Below are 19,896 nucleotides of genomic sequence, written 5' to 3' on the forward strand. Positions count from 1 at the left end.
TTCTCAATTGATTACAGGAAGTAAATGTGTTGTAAACGGTAGTTTTGCTACGATTCGTCAAAGTGGAGTAGTTTTCATCTATCACAATATTCGGATTTCGATTATTCGAACCCATCGATTTTTCGAAGTAAATATTCAGTCCTAGGCACTTCGAATAAACGGGGTTGGACTGTAGTTGTATCATTTTGCACATCCTGCTTCCATTAGTGAGGAATTAAGTTAATTTAAACAAAGGGATATCTATAGACTAATATTTATATAGTTAGTTTGGAATCCTGTGTCAAAGTTTGTTTCTATCATATGCGGGTGATTTAGCTAAGATTATGGTTTGTTTATTAAGTTTTGCAGCCTAATTTTTGTTTGATAAAGATAGATGTATGTGACATTAAGTTTCATTATAATTTAGTTTAATTTTTCTGGCATAGCATAAGGGATTATTAAAACTATTCTTGAAATTTGCTCTTTATTTTCTAACAGTTTCAAAGCTATTTCTAAAGAAAAATGAGCCGCGCCATGACAAAATCAACATAATGCGTTTGCGACCAGCATGGATCCAGATGAGCCTGTGCATCCGCCCAGTCTGATCAGGATCCATGCTGTTCGCTAACAAACCCTATTACAAGTAGAGAAACTGATAGCGAACAGCATGGATCCTGATCAGACTGCACGGATGCGCAGGCTGGTCTGGATCCATGCTTGTAGCAAAGGCACTATGTTGGTTTTGTCATGGCGCGGTTCAAATATTGATTATGGATCAGAAATAGGAATCAGACTTATGAATGGTAAAAAAAAACTACATGTTTTCATTAAAAACAAAACACAAAAAACTGAGCTATTCTAAATCAGATTTAAACTAATTGGGAAAAGAAAACAATTGGCTTTAAATATAGGATTTAAAATGAAAGTGTATAGTCAGAAAGGTTTAGATTGTATATGATTTAATTGACTGATAATTGATTTGTTAATTCTGCATTATAGTAGTTTACCAGCACCAGCTGGTAGAAAGGGGTAAGTTACAGAATGTGCAGGCGACTATTGCACCATGTAATCATGTAGTGGGTGGGGTAAAACATTTGCTGTCTACTGCTGACTAATTGTAGAATTGTTGTTGCTGCAACTAAACTTGGTTAAGGTAGTTTTTTGTGTTTGATATGCAGTCTTGTCAAGTTCTCGTAAATGTTTCAGTATCTGTTCGGTATCTGTAAACACTCCTAAATTTGTATTATATTCTAGCCCTGCTATCAAGTTTGGGAATGACCTTTTGTTATTTTAAAGAGTTTAAATTTTTTTTTTTAAAAAAGAGCTAAAACTAATGGGGTAAAAATATATGGTTCGGCCAAACTGCAAGGATGTAATGATGGGATAGACTTTATACTGATCCTGAGAGTATCCAAAAACTTTTTATTGTTTACCAAATAATTTTTTTTAAAAATCAAAGTTTTTTTTTAATTCTGGACACATTTGAACAGCATTTTTTGGCAATTGAGAATTTTTTTTTTTTAAATAGAATCTAAATAAGGATCAATTTTAGGATCAAAATCAATATTTGCATCAACTGTAAAATACCCATTATACATTGTACCAGTAGTGTGAAACAATGTTCTAGCTGTAGATCTGCTCGGTTCAATGTTCAGAATAATTTGTTTGCTATTGGTGTATAACTTATTCTGATGAAAAGTTGCAAATCTTCATATGAAATATAAAGTAGTTTTAACTTACCCACTCTTTAATCATGTCATGTAGTGAAAACATTTAACTTTAATAGTCACTCAGAAGCACTGCATATACATGCCATTAATATAAAATATATCAAGCTGGGGCTAGGGGCCGGGGCCGGACTGTTGGATATGATTCAAAATATTATGTAACACACATCAACAACGATAGATACTGTAAAATGAGATATTTTCTTGTTTAAAATTTTTTTCAGAAAATCAATATTTCGGACTGGTACATAAGCCTACAATTAAAAAAAAAAAAATGTTGATAAAATCCAATATGGCAGCCATGACAACATGTGATAATTAAATGTAGTAATGGCACCCATCATTACATTTACTTTTTACAAAACCCACTTCATTTTTATGCTCCTCGAAAAATTTCGGGGGAGCATATAGTCGCCGCCTTGTCCGTCCGTCCGTCTTTCCGTCCGTCCGTCCCCTTTTCTTGTCCGGGACATAACTTTGAAACAACAAGAGGTATCAACATGAAACTTTGTAGGTAGATAGATCTCGTTGAGTAGGTGTGCAGTGCACAAGAACCGTAACTCTGCCTTGCCTAATTTTTGAATTATTCCCCTTTGTTTATTTTTACACTTTGAACTTTGTCCGGGACATAACTCTAAAAGTATAAGAGGTATCAACATGAAACTTTGTAGGAAGATAGATCTCATTGAGTAGGTGTGCAGTGAACAAGAACCGTAACTCTGCCTTGCCTAATTTTTGAATTATCCCCATTTGTTTATTTTACACTTTGAACTTTGTCCAGGACATAACTCTAAAACTATAATAGGTATCAACATGAAACTTTGTAGGTAGATAGATCTCATTAAGAAGGTGTGCAGTGAACAAGAACCGTAACTCTGCCCTGCCTAATTTTTGAATTATCCCCCTTTGTTTATTTTTACACTTTGAACTTTGTCTGGGACATAACTCTAAATGTATAAGAGGTATCAACATGAAACTTTGTAGGTAGATAGATCTCATTGAGTAGGTGTGCAGTGCACAAGAACCGTAACTCTGCCTTGCCTAATTTTTGAATTATTCCCCTTTGTTTATTTTTACACTTTAAACTTTGTCCGGGACATAACTCTAAAAGTATAAGAGGTATCAACATGAAACTTTGTAGGTAGATAGATCTCATTGCCTAATTTTGGAGTTTTTGCCCTTTGTTCATTTTTATGCCCCCGCCATGTAATGGCCGGGGCATATAGTGTTACCCTGTTCCGTCATTCCGTCCTTCCGTCCTTCCGTCCTTCCGTCCTTCCATCCTTCCGTCCTTCCGTCCTTCCGTCATTCTGTCATTCCGTCATCATCAGTTTCCGTTCATTATCTTAAGAACGGTTGGGCACATTCAACTCAAATTTGACATATGGATATGTCATGAGAAAATACAGGTCAAGTTCGAATTTGGTCATGGTTCGATGATTTTTGGCAGAGTTATGCCCCTTTTACTTTGAAAATAATATGAAATTTCAGTTTTCGTTCATTATCTCAAGAACGGTTGGACACATTCAACTCAAACTTGACATATGGATATGTTATGAGAAAATACAGGTCAAGTTCGAATTTGGTTATGGTTCAATGATTTTTGGCAGAGTTATGCCCCTTTTACTTTGAAAATAATATGAAATTTTCAGTTTCTGTTCATTATCTCCCCAACGGTACAACACAATCAACTCAAACTTGACATATGGATATGTCATGAGAAAATACAGGTCAAGTTTGAATTTGGTCATGGTTCGATGATTTTTGGCAGAGTTATGCCCCTTTCACTTTGAAAATAATATTAAATTTTCAGTTTCCGTTCATTATCTCCCTCAAGGTACAACACATTCAACTCAAACGTGACATATTGATGCGTCAAAGGAATGCGCAGGTCAAGTTCAAATTTGGTCGTGGTTCGATGATTTTTGGCAGAGTTATGCCCCTTTTACTTTGAAAATTAAATGAAATTTTCAGTTTCCGTTCATTATCTCCCTCAAGGTACAACACATTCAACTCAAACGTGACATATGGATGCGTCAAAGGAATGCGCAGGTCAAGTTCAAATTTGGTCATGGTTCAATGATTTTTGGCAGAGTTATGCCCCTTTCACTTTGAAAGTAATATGAAATTTTCAGTTTCCGTTTATTATCTCCCCAATGGTACAACACATTCAACTCAAATTTGACATATGGATATGTTTTTGGAATGCCCAGGCCAAGTTCGAATTTGGTCATGGTTCAATGATTTTTGGTAGAGTAATGCCCCTTTCACTTTGAAAATAATATGAAATTTACAGTTTCTGTTCATTATCTACCTAACAGTGTTACATATTCAATTTTAATTTGACATATGGATATGTCAAAGGAATGGGCAGGTCAAGTTGGAATTTGGTCATGGTTTGATGGTTTTTTGGCAGAGTTATGTCCCTTTCACTTTGAAAATAATATAGATACATCTTAGGAATAAGCAGTTTAAGATTGAATTTGGTTGTGGTTCAATGATTTTAGACAAACTTATCTTCCCTGAATGTTGGAAAAATTTTGAACTTTCAGTTTCAGCACTCATTCTTTTAGCCATTATTTTGGCTACAAATATGCAATATGCTTTTTCTAAAGGTTAAGACTGAATAATTTCAGTGCCTTGAATGTTGTATTGAAATGGTTTATGTTAACATTGAAAAGTTTTAAGGGCTTTGAACTTAAAATGAAAAAAAAAAATTAATGCACCATCTGAAATTTTGGCTGCATGCGGGGGCATCCGTGGCATGATGACACATTTCTAGTTTTTAATACTTTCCTGTGTCCAGAACCTTCTCAGGGAGCATCACCCGGTTCAACCTGTTTTTGTTACTTGTATTTTTAATTTTGTTGTTTGTGGGTTGATTGTTTATGTTTTGCATAAGATTATTTTTATGGTGAAATATTATTTGACAGCATTAATTCACTTGAAATTAGCAATATTTATCTCCTCATGAAAATTTCTGATTTTACAGTATTAAAAGAAAAAATTTGTTTGATAATAATTCTTATGAAGAAATAACTACATTTGCAGTAAAAGATTGAAATATGCAATGAGAAATGGGTAAAAACAATACATATAGCCCAATAGAAATCAGTAACATTTCATACAAGAAATAATAAATTTTTGCATGGAAATTTTCTTTTTACAAAACCAACTTTATATTATTTTTAATTTTATTGTTTATTTGGGAGAATTTTTATGTTTTGTATTAGATTATTTTTATGGTGAAATGTTACTTTTCTCAAGATATATAATCCTTCACAGAAGTAGCACGCGATGTATGCATAGTTTTCTATTTCCTATATAGACTTTTAAGTCTTCATTGCCATTTTATAATACTGCACGTTTTGTAACAACCATTTTCATTGGACGATTGTGAGGCTTATATTTTCCATATACATGGCTGCTTCAAAATTTATGATTTAAATTTTATTTAAAACGTGCAGTTTTATAAATTTATGAATTGTATATTTTATAGTCTTTCAAAACTTCTTGATATACAGCAAGTCTAAAGAAATGGCATAATTTACTATTACATCAGCTAGTATAAATGCTTGTTTTATATATGTACTTTGCAAGTTTGGAAACAAATGTGGCTATGGTGAAATGGCTCTATAGTTATACATTGTCCCTGAATTCTCAAAACTCCATATAACATTGCACTTTATATATAAATAAAATAGAATGAAAATAAAATGAATTAAGGCCAATAAGAGAATGTTATAGCGAATGTTCAAGGCTAGATTAGGGTTTAATTATCAGGTAAGTCATAATAAATTAATAAAACCTTATTTCAAATAGCACTAACATATTTTGGATGTAAATTTTAATTACATCCTTTGGCCCAGTAGTGAAATTTTATAAAAAAAACCCACAAAAAGTATGTTATGTTTTTGTATTGTTTACTATTGTATTGCACATGTCTTTGTATATATCTGTTTGTACATGTATGTAAATTATGTTGTTACGAATTTCCCAGTATGTCGGAGATACTGCCTAGTTGGTAAGATACTCTGATACTTTGTACAGTGTGCAGATTGAGTTGTTTTTAAAATAGAACTGATCTATAATTTTTGTAAATGCTTCATTTCACTTGTTGATATGTGTGCTGTGATTTTATTTATAGCATTACTTTATAGATGGACTGATAATCAATAAATTATTTGAATTTATAGCACTGCATCTTTGTAACCTTAATTTTCATTGGACAATAGCAAAGTTTATATAAAAAATATAATATTGGACAATAGTGATGTTTATATCAAATATAAACATGGCTTCAGCAAATTTATGGATACTTTTCTTTTTTAATCAATGAATATAATTCTGCAGTGTTATAAGTTTGTTATATAATAAAGAATTTGGTTATATGGCATTGTATGAATGGTTGCTTGCAATATAAACCTTGCTTAGCAGTTTAAGTAAAATATATGCGTACAACTGACTATACTTAGCCATATAACAGTATACATTAATATTTAATAATATATTTAAATGTGACACAAACCATTTATTGTTGTGAGTGTACCATATATTTTTTTACTTTATATATTTATTTCCCAATGCACAATTTTTTAGAATTTTATGTTGTTCATATATATATTCTGTAATATGGTATACAAGTGCATCATAACAGTTGTATTTAAAAATTTTATCTTGAAAAATTTACGGCTTACAGATACACCATTGTTTTATTTCAAAATACTGATAAAAACGCTTTTGGGTATTTCATGGCTTTTTCGATCTGTTGGTCATAAGATAAGTAAATTACCTCGCATAATTTTATCTCAATTCATCTTTAAGAGGGTAGGGAGGGAGTCAGCACTTGGTTTTGTGAGTTTATTATTGATCATGACTTATCAAAGTTAAGTCTATTGAAGTTTTATGCCTGTATATATACATGTATATTGTATATATACATGTATACAGGCACATTGAAGGGCTCATTTTTTTGAAAATGTTTTAATTAGCTGTCAGTCTTCTTGTTTGCATGTTAGAATTTTTCACGTCAGTCTGGTTTGCGTGTGATTAGGTTCAATACAAGAAACTGAACAGTTTCTTCATTGACTTCCATTCATAGTTATTTTCTGTGCATGTCATGTTAGCATGTTTAGATTGAATAATTCTTTATATTTCTGTCTTTCTTTATTTTCTCTGACCAAGCATGTAGTTTTCCTCACCCTTGTATGTATCTGGCAGAGCTTGAAGTCAAATTATGTCATACAGTCATATTGTATAGTCATATTGTAAAGTCAAGTCATATTCTGTCATGTACACACTCACACCATGCATATACTGTGGCCTCATAGAGTCATGTTGTTTGTTAAGTCATACTAGTTTTGCTGTCATGTAGCATATACTTGTATATTTATGCCATTAAGTGATGTCATACAGTCACCTAATGAAGGCATTATATACAGTCACCTCATACAATAACATTTTACATTTACCTCATACAGTCACCTCATAAAGTCATGAGTCATTAAAGTCCCCTATACAGTCACCTCATACAATCATCTCATAAAGTCATGACATAAAGTCCCCTCATACAGTCACCTCATACTGTCATGTCACACAATCATTACAAACAGTCACTATTATACAGTTGTCTCATAATGGGACATTTTACAGTCACCTCATACAGTCACATCCTACAGTCACCTCATACTATCATGTCACACAATTATTACAAACAGTCACTATTATACAGTTTTCTCATAATGGGACATTTTACAGTCACATCATACAGTCACCTCATACACTCATGTCACACAATTATTACAAACAGTCACTATTATACAGTTTTCTCATAATGGGACATTTTACAGTCACCTCATACAGTCACATCCTACAGTCACCTCATACTATCATGTCACACAATTATTACAAACAGTCACTATTATACAGTTTTCTCATAATGGGACATTTTACAGTCACCTCATACAGTCACATCCTACAGTCACCTCATACTATCATGTCACACAATTATTACAAACAGTCACTATTATACAGTTTTCTCATAATGGGACATTTTACAGTCACCTCATACAGTCACATCCTACAGTCACCTCATACTATCATGTCACACAATCATTTTAAACAGTCACTATTATACAGTTGTCTCATAATGGGACATTTTACAGTCACCTCATACAGTCACCTCATACTGTCATGTCACACAATCATTTCAAACAGTCACCTTTTACAATCACATCATTCAGTCATATTATACTGTAATACAGTCACCAGCATATATGAAATATAATATTATTGTATATGTTATTACTGAGATCTCAAGCTCTGCCTGTTTTATAGGTACCTACTAGTTGTTTAGTTTTACCTTGTTCCATTAGATACAGTAAATAACTTGTACTTGGATTTGTAAAAACTTTTTTTGTCCTACAATTTGATATATTGAATTTTTGGTTATGTCTTTTATATGTTATTAAAGAAAATATTGTGAAAGGGGAGGGTCCCTGTTGATGCTGAAATATCTTTTGGCCCGATCCTTTTTGTATATTGCTCAGAAATGTATATATGATGTATGTGTATATATGTAATAAACAAAAATATTATTAAATTGAATTCAAATAATATTATAATGATTAATTGTGAAAGATTAGCATGAAATTCATGTGTGTATAAAACACTTGTTTCAGGTATTATGGAGACGTGGGGATAGATTTCCCAGTATTGGTAAAACAGAGCTCACCAATGGTACCCATTATGCTCCTATACACAAGAGAGGCGGAAGTGGCCTTGAAAATGTTTAATGACTTTTCGTACAAGAAACAAAATAAAACTCTACAAGTATCAGTTACTGACAATAATCCGAACACTGAACGAACTGCTAGAAAATATCTACAGAAAGGAATGGCAGAGGTAGGCAATTTTCCCTCTATGAATAAACATTATGTAAAATTACTATATACTGCAGGATTTCAATAAGTTTGATTTTTGTGAAGATATTTTCTTTGAATATAGAATCAAAGGAAATTACAATTTAGTCATTGTTGGTTACCCACAGTATTCCGTACATACTACATTATCTATTAGATTACCGATGATGTAATTTAGTTAGCATTCAAAGCTTTTTTGATTTCTCGTGATCAATTAAAGTTTATTCTCTTCTATTCGCATAGCATTCACTACAGGAATTCCTGTATTCTGTTTTGTTAGATTTATCAATAATGTTTTACATGCAGAATTTTTATGTTTTACATGCAGAATTTTGAATTTATTCCAATATTTACTGTATGTTATATGTATGACTGTACAGGGAATGTGGGTGTTATTACACAATGCTCAAAATGCCCCTCAACTGCTGCTCTCATTGGAGAGTATTCTAGAAGAACTTTCTGCGACAACCCCTCCTGACCCTCAGTTCCGAGTTTGGATCTCAAGTCAAGCCATACCAGAAGTACTTCCTGTCAGGCTCATACAAAACTCAGTCAGGACCATCTTAGATTCACCAAAGGTTTGTGTTTTAATGGTTTAATGATAAAAAAACTATATTTTAGTAACAACTTTTGCTAAAACCCAGTAGAGATGTGACCATGGAAACAATGTGATTTTATAATATTGAAATTTTCATGTATGTTATATCATTTTGCTATTCATATCTGATACTGTTAATTGTTTTTCGTGTTTTGCGCTGCAGAAATTTCTTGAAAAATCTTCAATGTTATCTTTATGAAGGTATTTGATATAAACTTGATGCTACTGAGAAAAATCCTGTTCAATTTCTTTTACCATTGATGATTTTGATTACAAAACAATTTTCTTTTTATGTAGTTTATACATTACTAAATAATCCTAAGAAATTTCATCAATTTTTTATCAACTATTAGGTGATGAAAGACAGTATAGTACGGTCATTTAGCAACTTTGAGCCAGATATATTGAAGCAGTCAACACGAGCAGAGTGGCCATTGATGTTACATAACCTATGTTATCTACATGCAGCTATACAACTACGAACAAGGTTTGGTTTTGGAGGCTGGAATAATCCTGCTGATTTCCTTCATATTGGAAACTTCGAAATTCAGGTTAGTCACGGCTTTACTTTAATCTTTGCTTTTTGTACTGCTGTCTTTAACCCTTAACCTCATATAGACGTGTTTTGACAGGTTTTCGACCCCCCCCCCCCCCCCCCCAATGCTGGAAAGCCCTTTACTCTATCTCAATCCATTGAGAAGTTGCAGCACTTTGAAATCAGTTTTGATGGAAAAAAACAATGCAAAATAGTGATTTTTTTGCATTTTGAGACGTCCCCCCGTTGCCATGGTAACAGGAACATGCTGTTACAGTGGCTATGGTCTAGTCAACATTTGTGCCAAGTTTCATCAGTATTGAAGCATTTTAATAGTTTCATAGCAGTTTGAACTTGTAACAGGAGGCTTTTCAATGAAAACCGCCATTTTTCACAATATGCTCATGAAGTAAAGGGTAAATAATTAGGCTTCATAACCTCTTTTTCCTGACCAAAATTGTGTCTTGTTTAGTCGCATCCACCTTTTTCAGGACTCGCATATTCTGTTATTTGGAAACCATTTAAGGCTTTCCATGGAAAGGCAAAGATGTAAATATTTTTGGGGTCATGAACACGGGCGTGAGTCAATCAAAGCATTGTCTTATTTACTTCATAACTGGGCTAGAAATTATGGGAACATTTTGTTGTATTGCCAAAAACACATTTTTGTGTTTAACTGAGACGTGGTATACAGTTTTATGTTAGTTTTATGCACTATACTTGTATCATATAAATCCATGTTCAGATTATGTTATTAATGAAGAAACATCACAGCCCTCTTAGTAATTGGTAAAATATATACAGAGCTGACTTTTAAGTTTTCTGGACACTAGAGAGGTCATATGCTGACAATCTAGCTTCACTCATGGAGCGAGACTTCAGGTGTTCATCCATGCATTATTTCAGGCACAAGCTTGCACACAATCAGAAATTGATGACTTGAACCACCTGTTCTAAGAGACCCCTTCTAGGCCATAGAGACTTCCAAGGACAAAAAATGTATTTGTTGAATGTTTTTGTTTTTCAGGAATCTCTAAATTTTATAACCAGTGAGTTTAAGGACCAGATAATGTTTACAGCACCAGATGGTACCCAACAATCTAGGATTACTTCATGGACTGGAATACGATACATGCTGTCTGAGGTATTCATTATAAATAATTTTACATTGAAATTTATATATAGAAACAATTTTAATCCTTCAGAACAGCTTTGGATGCTGTAACAGAAAAGTAGCCAGTGTACATTTTGTAATAAATATTTTTGAACGGTTATATGGCCCGAAATAAAAGTTTGTCAGCAGGTGTTGGTCATGTAGCAACAAGCCATTATGTAGTCATATAACCAGACTGAAGTCTATACAATTTATAATACTCAAACATTCTTTGATAAAAATAAAAAACTTTTTTAGATTAGCAGCAGAGGTTCATAATGTGGGTTATATAAGGATCTCAATTGTCCAATGAAAATTGATCTTCCAAGTGTGATGATTTATATACATTATTGTGTCGACCAATGAAACTAAAAAATGTTTTCCTTTTTCATATTTTGAATATTATTATATATATTACAGGTAATTTATGGCAGTTACTCGACAGATGTTAATGATCAGCAAAGTCTCAGTGCTATGGTAGACTACTGGGTCTCACCTACTGCTGTCAAGAAAGATTTTGAAGTTGCACGATGTAAGTGAAAAAAAAAACATCAAGTAAACAGTTATCCCTTAACCTGCTGAATTTCTTAAATGAACTTGCTCAACTTCCATTTTTAGAACGGTCCATTATCAATTTAGGGGATATCAAGATGAAAATTTAAAGTTAGTCGGGCAACAATGTAGAGCCTGATGAATTGTGAGGATGTGCAGGTTGGCCTTGCTCTATATTAAAGGCAAAGGCTTATCAGTTTCAGAAAGCCTTAGGTAAATTGTTGGTATGAAGATATTTTATACCTGATGCATGAAATGAGAAAATCAATTTTTCAGATATAACATATGATTTTAATTTTTACCACAATTATGACAAAAAACTTGTAGCTTATTTTAACTACCCTTGAGTCTGGATTTTATGTAACTTTATACCCTTTAGATACTTCACAATATGACAAGAATAAAGCTATTATACTTATTCAAGAAATATTTATCATAATTTCAGTGAAGTATCGTCATCCGGCTGCGTTTTTCAATCCAAATGTTCGTCTAAACTCGTTAATTCAAGCACTTGAAGGAATCAACTACCACTTCCTGGATGTTCCAGAAGCTTGCCATATACATCCAAATGTTGAGGTACTACATTTTATGTTTCTTCTACTATACTGGCTTTTGTTGCTGTGTCTCTTCACTTTAAAAAAGTTTTAGATTTGGATTTCTGATAGTAAATAGATGGTTTAAGTTAGAAACTATGAAACCCGTTACTGTAGAAACCAAATAAATACAGTGTTTGATTCTTTGCTGTAAATTTAGTATCACTTTGATGAATATTTATATATATATTTTTAATTTGCTTTTCGTTCAATTTGTTTTTCTTTCAATGTTTTATCTTTGTTTTATCTTTGGCTCTGTATGATATCAAATTATGTTGTTGAATTTACTTTTAAAGTTTTGTCAATCTTCAAGTTTTTTTATATAGATTCTTATATATGATATAACTAAGATTTTCAATTATGACAACTTTACAGCTATCTATGGTTAATTTTGTAAGTAGAAAAAAAAGACAGAAAAGAATCCCTTATGTTATTTCCCCCTTGTTTATCCCTCGTACTGCTGATTACAGACTATACAACTTGTAATCACCATGCTGCTCACAACCCTGTTCTACTAACAACAGTTACATAAACAATGCTCACTTGATTAAGGTACACTCAATTCTTTAATGTACATTTAGTTGATTTCATGTACACTTGATGTCATATACATTCATTTGATATCATGTACACTTAATTTATTTAATGTACACGCAAATGATTGCATATACATTCAATTTATTTCATGTACACTTAGTTGATGTCATGTACACTCAGTTGATGTCATGTACACTCCATTTAATTTATTTCATGTACATGTACACTCATTTCATTTAATGTACACTCAGCTCATTCCATTCAGACTTAATTGATTTCAATGACAAGTGAATCATGAGTTATAAGCACAGTAGTTTTAAAACATTGGAAGAACCTCCAACCAGGGTGTGGTTTCTTGCTGTAAGTCCTGGTTAATTGGTATCAAAGTACAAAGCAAAGCACAGAAAAAATGGTTATACTTATGGTCAACTGATCTGAAAATTCCCAGCCAAAATAAAAAAATGATCCTACAATAGAGACTTTCATTAAACTCACACCATAAATGTAACAGGCTTGCTTAAATATAATACTTTCCTTAATCGACTCATTTCATATAATGCTATATAAACAACTCGTGTATGCTCCTGAACTAGTATATACTGAATTGAACTATTTGATGATATTGGTGTAACGAAAGAATGATGAATAAAATCACAGATTAATATTATTTATTGCTATACATGTATTATCTAATGTGTGCCCTATGTGTAAAAGATCACTGCATGTATTATTAGCAGTAATTCCCTAGATATACATTATTTTATGTACTTGTTCACTCACAAAATGTAATTTCACAATCCTGTATTTTACTCAGAACCATGAAATCTCCTCCCTGGTATGAACATATGTTGTTTGTTAAAACTTTAGTATTTTATTATAGGAATTACTGTAGAACTTTTATTTGGTTATGGGTTACAGTAGTAAAAGTAAAATCTATTCATACTAAAACTATGTTTCTTTCAGATGTATACTTTATTTCAGTGTTCTATAATGTATTTAACACCTAACTTATGTAATTATGTCATATGGCAACAGGTGCCAGCCTCTGTGGCTGACTGGTTCAGGACAGTGACTGGCTTTGAGACAAATTGCCTCTCATTACCAAGTTCAAAATTGCAATTCTATTAACCCATTACTTCATGAGCATTTTGTGAAAAATGGCTGTTTTGAAAAGTCTCCCGTTACGAGTTCAAATTGCTATAATACTATAAAAACTGCTTCAACACTAATCAAACTTGGCACAAATGTTGACTGGACCATTGCCCTTGCAACAACATGCTCAGGCTTAAATTTTCTGTTACCATGGCAACGAGGGGACATCTCAAAATTGCCAAAAATCACTATTTTGCGTTGATTTTTTCCATTAAAATTGATTTCAAAGTGCTGCAACTTCTCAATGGATTGAGATAGAGTCAAATGCTTTTCAGCGTTGGTTACACGTTACCTTATGATCAATCTGGGGTCATTTACAGCCTCTCACAAGTCCAAAATTTTCTTGGCGATGAGGGGGGCAGAGTCCCCCTTTAAACCCCCCAAACAGAAGGGGGCACATCCCCCTTCTGGCAACCCCCTGATGTATCTTTTGGGTGGGGGGCCGCGCCGAAAAAGAGGTCACTTTTTTTAACAACATTTCTCAAACAAAAACAAGTGTTTGGGGCCTAAATAAGGCATTTTTTCATCATTTGAGACAACAAAAAAGGGGGTGGGGTGAAAAAGGCATTAAAAGGCGTGTATATGAAGTAATGGGTTAAGAGCAATTTATGCCATTATTGGTTAAATGCAAACTTTCGAAATGTTACTATGTTATAAGAGAAAAAGAGGAAAACAGTAAACTCAATATTTGTTCAGACATTGTTGTTTGTAGATAGCATCAGTATATTTTAATGTAATGTTTGTTGATGAAAGTTTAGGGGAATGATAATTTGTGTTCAACTAAATCAATTTTAAAAGGGTTTTCTATAAATGTATTAGCTAACCTAGTTAATATTTTGTTTAATCACAAATACATGTTCTATGTTTGACTGTAAATTTAATACCGGTATGTTTAATCTAACATTCTATATGACTGTGTTTTTTAATTTCAATTTAGCAATAATATAATAAACAGATTGACCCTTGTGATCCTACACTTTAAAAATAACCTTCAATTTGTTTGTGTAACACTTGTTCTTGCTTAATTTTTTGTCTTGTAAAATTGTTTCACTATCATTAATGAAATATTAAATGCTCTAGTTTATTGTATTGTAATTCTTGCATGATAATTAAGTCTTTAAAACTTTTAATATAAAAAAGGTATACATTAGAGAGAGTTTATTTTAAGCCTATTGGACCCTGAAAAATTGTTTTTACTGATTTATAATAATTCTTTACCAAATATGGTATTTATAGTAACAGTAAGTGGTTACTAAGTTCTGCTTGTTCAGTATGAAGATAAACACAAATTGTGCTTACAAATAGGGCAATTTCTTCCAAAGAATCAAATGTAAAACGCATTCTGGAGCCATCATTGCTGGCATGTACTTGAGTTTAGTTACTAATTGGCCCATTGCTTTATGCTTTCACATGTTGTCACCTTTGTATAATAATACTATAATTTCTACAAAGTATAGGTACAATTCAAGGCACTAATAGTTGTTGTTATGTACGTTGAACACTGGCTTGAAGTCAGCAATATTTGTTTAGTTAACCCTAAAAAGCAAACAGTTTGTGCTGCTTGACCAGACTTAATACTGAGAGCTGACCAAATTACAAATTCTCAGCATGACATCCATAAAATTGATGGATTGTTTCAAAACATAACTTGAATTATGCATAAATTTTAGGCTTTCAGAGATGTCAAAAAAAAATTGTCATGGTATTGCCTTAACCCTTAACCCGATGAAACGAAAACTGATAAGCGTTTGCTACCAGTGTCCAGCCAGGCCAGCCTGCACATCCGTGCAGTCCTGACCAGGCTGTATAGTATTGGTAGATAAATTTTTGTATTTAATTTTGATATTGAAATCTATCATCTGTCCAAATTCAATGCAGAATTGGTTACATCACTTCAGGAGGTTAAGGGTTTTTATATTGGTATATATTGATATACATGTAATATATAGGTGCTATATTTGTGAAAGTGCATGTTTAATTAAAAAAATGGCTGCTTTACTTGAATTTTTTTTTGTGAAAAATTGTTAATTGTTTATCATTACAAATAATGATAATAATAATAATGTAAAAATATTCTTTTATGAATTCTCTCTATCTAAGTTGAAAACTTTTATTTTGTGTAAAGGGCAACAACTTTATTTGTGATATTTTTATATTTTTGACAATATATTTATATATATGTGTTTTCAGACTCTTCTTGGAGATGATCAGTACGTGTTTACACGTTTGAATCGTGTATTTGATAGTATGCCTTCAACTGACACACTTACACATAAACTTTTCCCCAGACCACCCACACCTTTCGAAGGTAGGTTCTTGTTTTTACCATTCAAAAGTTTCAATTATATTTTTTTTCAGTTCTGATAAGAAGGAACTCGTAAATTTTCAAAAATTCAATTGATGTTGATGATCTGACTTCTTGTTTAAAAAATCTAGCTTAATATTTAGGGTATCAAATGAAATTATATTGCAAACATTTAAGGTAAAAAGTGCAAAAAAATTGAAAAAATATTTCATCTGTCACATGAAGATTTCACAGTCACAGGACTAGTAAAATATTGTCTTTGTAAAATCTTTTATGCACAAGTTTTTTTCAGTCTGATTAAAAATATTAGTGCTTGTTCAGGCAGTCACTATACTTTTTAGGCAGACCTTTGAAGTTCTGTAGACACTTAAATAAAAAAAGAAACACATTAATAGAGGATATAATGTCATAATTATATATATACAGGACCAGCTCTGGCAGGGGTTAGCGCACAGAGTAATAACCCAGCAGTTGTAGGTCAAGGTGTGTTTGCCACGGCAAGTTTTGCTACTTTCAAGATGAGGAAAGATGTGGAATTGTGGGAAATCTGCTTTACCATGCTACAGAAAGTGCCAAAAGCTTATAACAAGGTTCTTATCTTTTTTACAAACTACAAAGCCTAAAAGGATATAAATGCTGTATTTGGTTGTCTGTAATCTGTAGACTATTGCCTTTTACTTGATAAAAATTCCTCCAAAGTACAAAGTACAAGTTAATTGAAAATAAAGATTATGCTGGTAAATTTTCAATATAGTGGCACTTGCAAAAGGTCATGGCCAAAGCAATTAAAGATAGAAGTTAAATGTTTTATTCAGGAATGTTTTATAAATGCTGAATTTCTTGTATATGTGTATAAGATAACAGATATTTTTGCAGATTTTTTTTGTCTAAAGCATAAGAATATGAAAATAAACAAAATTTTTACCAACCAAATTACTTGATTTGGAATTGAATGAATAAGATGGTTGTTATAGAATATAACAAGAAATATTGGATATCATTTCAGGAATGATTTGGTTACAATAAATGTATTTTTTAACATTTTATATGAAAAAAGAACTGTTTTAAAAGTTGTTTTTGATATTTTTAGGATTACATAGTAGAGAAGGTAAAGAAACTAGGAGGGTTTACAACATTTAACTGTTACATCATGAAGGAGTTGGAGACAATGTATAAACTTCTTACAGAAATCAAACAGACACTCACTGTAAGTTTCTTATCTTATATTAAACTAATCCGTGTTTCCCTGTTTTGTACCAGTAAAAAATTGAATACATCATACTCAATAACTCTATATTTGTGTGCTTTTCTGACAGGCTATATCTCTCAAGTGGCATATTTCAACATGTCTTCTTCATGCCTTAATTTTGCAATGACTTACATTGTAATTGTCTGTAGTTATTTCAAGTCGCAAAATATTTCATTCTATAATTGCTTTCTAACTGTGCTCAAATGACATTTTTTTCTTCTAAATGATTTTCGTTGAATATTATGGAAATTAGTTTTATGTATAGCATGTTTTACAACAATCCAGATAAAGTTTTATATAAAATAATGATGCGAATAAATATATTGTATTACAGATGATCAGAAATGCCTGTGAGACAGACAGCCTTGGTGATCAGGTGTCGGATACAGTTCTCTCGGCAGCAGACGACTTGTATCATCTGCGTATCCCACGAGTCTGGTGTAAAATGTCCGGTCCCTCCGCACCTCCACTCACATGGGGGCTTGGATCCTGGCTCAATGAACTCCAAAACAGATGTCATCACTTTGAGAAGATTCTTATATTGGTAAGTTCCATAAATTATGTAACAGAGTCAACACTCCATATTGTCTTATGATGAACAAGTCAAAAGGTTGCCTTTGACAATTTTAATGCAGATTAATAGAATTTTTATATTATATTAAATGCAAATTCATGAGTTGTGTTTTGTATCAAATACAAAATGTATTTTTTCTTGTATTGAATATATTTGACATTTTTTAGTATTGAATATTGAATGAATTTGATAATTCTTATTTTGTTATGAATTTCAGGGTCGTGAAAAGATGCCTGCGTATTGGTTAGGAGCATTCTTCAATCCTCGTGGTCTCCTGGCATTAATGAAACAAGATTATATAAAGCAGTATTCTAATGACAGATCAGGAAACTTTGAACAGTTCGTCTTTCAAACAGAAGTCACATCTAGAGACAAAGATCATGTAAGTTTTGAAATATGTAAAAAATATACACAGATTTTAAATGATTTTACCAAATATATTAATAAGTAAAGTTAACTATGGTTATCAGATTGATGAATAGAACTTTTGTTTTAACATGTTTTATGTCATAACAAAACAGGGTTTAATTTTGAGTGTTTATTAGATTGTGTTACAATTTATAGCTGATATTGAGTCAAATATTTGGGTTTCTTTTTAAATTTTCTAACAGAAATTCTTAATTGATTCTTAAATTTTTTTATTTTTTTTTGTTTGTATTTACTTTCTTTTTTATTTGAGAGTACAGTGTATTTAAAGTAAATTGAAAAAGAACAACACAGTTTAAGCAAACATACATGCATCAGAATATGTTGATAAGACCTTATCATAACCAAACTGTAAGGTTATAATTTTCCCAATTTGTAAATATTTCCAACCTGAAGGGTATTGGTAATTTTCTTGGAAAAACTGGGTGAGTGAAGCTGCCTCTTTCCAATATTGTTATTTTCTAAGGAAAAAAACTTGTTTTAATCCATCATTGATTGATAAAGTCACAAAATGATGAAAACTTACCATCATAGAAGGTGCTGTCTATACTACACAAGACATTAGACTTTTGCTAATAAAAAATGTGACCATTTATACGTGAAAAAAAGTTTAACATTAATATAAAGTAAGTCAATGTTTTTAATTAAAAGTTCTATTTACTATATTTTGATAATTGTTTAACAATTACAAATGATTGAGAAGATAAAACATAATTATATGATCATTGCTTTATTTTTCTACAAAATAGTTACGAGACCCACCACAAGAAGGGATGTTTGTGTATGGTATATATATATGGGGCTGTGCCTGGGAGAAGACTACAGGAGAGCTACAAGATGCCCCGCCACGTAGTGGATATGCTACACTTCCAGTCGTTCACCTCACATGCTGGCCGGCTAATGAAAAACCCATCTTACAGGATTCAAACCGAGCCGCAGAAACGTACCAGTGTCCTGTGTATGCATCTAGAATAGCTACACGCGAGCCTATAATGGAGCTTGACGTACGGCGTGAGGGAATTCCGTCGGCTAGATGGTCTCTGAGAGGTCTCTCAGCCACGATACGACCGTATTAACTGAAAATACTCGAACCATATAAAACATATATAAAGTCTATGTACATTTATCAAAATATAAAACGTGTGTGTATTCTTTGAGGAGTAAAAAAAATACAAAAAGTGGTGATGAATAATGTGATGAAATTAAAAAAATTGATGTATTATAAAATCGAGTTTATAACATTGAGAAGGGTGCATTTCTTATTTATTTTTTATGAAACTTTTTGATATTACAATAAAAATTGTAAAATAAAATTGATATGCAATGTACATGTTTATGTCTTTTGTGATGCAATTACTATGTCTGCCATGTTTATAGATTATTCTCGATTTATTTTTATCAAAATTATAACCATGTATTATATATTTTGTTCATTACCTGCTGTGATTGTATTATATGACAATTTTGATTGACTGCCAAAGGGTCTGAAGTGCTCCATTCCGTCCATTTACATTGTTACATTTTTGTTGTTGTTTTTATTCACATTATCATTTATATTTTGTGATATTTTCACTTTTTTTCTAGTATTATTGTATG

At 32.0% G+C, this 19,896-nt stretch overlaps 1 protein-coding gene across 1 annotated transcript in view; it reads left to right on the forward strand.

The window, feature by feature from the left end:
* The window catches only part of LOC132726216 (dynein axonemal heavy chain 5-like), a 127,640-nt gene extending 107,776 nt beyond the window's left edge, over positions 1-19,864 (forward strand). The window contains exons 92-105 of the mRNA XM_060711495.1: positions 979-1,008; positions 8,387-8,609; positions 9,007-9,204; positions 9,578-9,775; positions 10,787-10,903; positions 11,333-11,444; positions 11,910-12,040; positions 13,409-13,429; positions 15,937-16,054; positions 16,478-16,641; positions 17,142-17,258; positions 17,635-17,844; positions 18,092-18,256; positions 19,050-19,864. Of these exons, the coding sequence (XP_060567478.1) occupies positions 979-1,008; positions 8,387-8,609; positions 9,007-9,204; positions 9,578-9,775; positions 10,787-10,903; positions 11,333-11,444; positions 11,910-12,040; positions 13,409-13,429; positions 15,937-16,054; positions 16,478-16,641; positions 17,142-17,258; positions 17,635-17,844; positions 18,092-18,256; positions 19,050-19,376 (2,131 nt within the window). The 3' untranslated portion in view covers positions 19,377-19,864. The remainder of the gene's footprint in view (positions 1-978; positions 1,009-8,386; positions 8,610-9,006; positions 9,205-9,577; positions 9,776-10,786; positions 10,904-11,332; positions 11,445-11,909; positions 12,041-13,408; positions 13,430-15,936; positions 16,055-16,477; positions 16,642-17,141; positions 17,259-17,634; positions 17,845-18,091; positions 18,257-19,049) is intronic.
* The last annotated feature ends 32 nt before the right edge of the window (positions 19,865-19,896 follow it).

This window comes from Ruditapes philippinarum, unplaced genomic scaffold, assembly GCF_026571515.1.
Source record: "Ruditapes philippinarum isolate M1 unplaced genomic scaffold, ASM2657151v2 ctg1127_1_1_1_1, whole genome shotgun sequence".
NCBI lineage: Eukaryota > Metazoa > Mollusca > Bivalvia > Venerida > Veneridae > Ruditapes > Ruditapes philippinarum.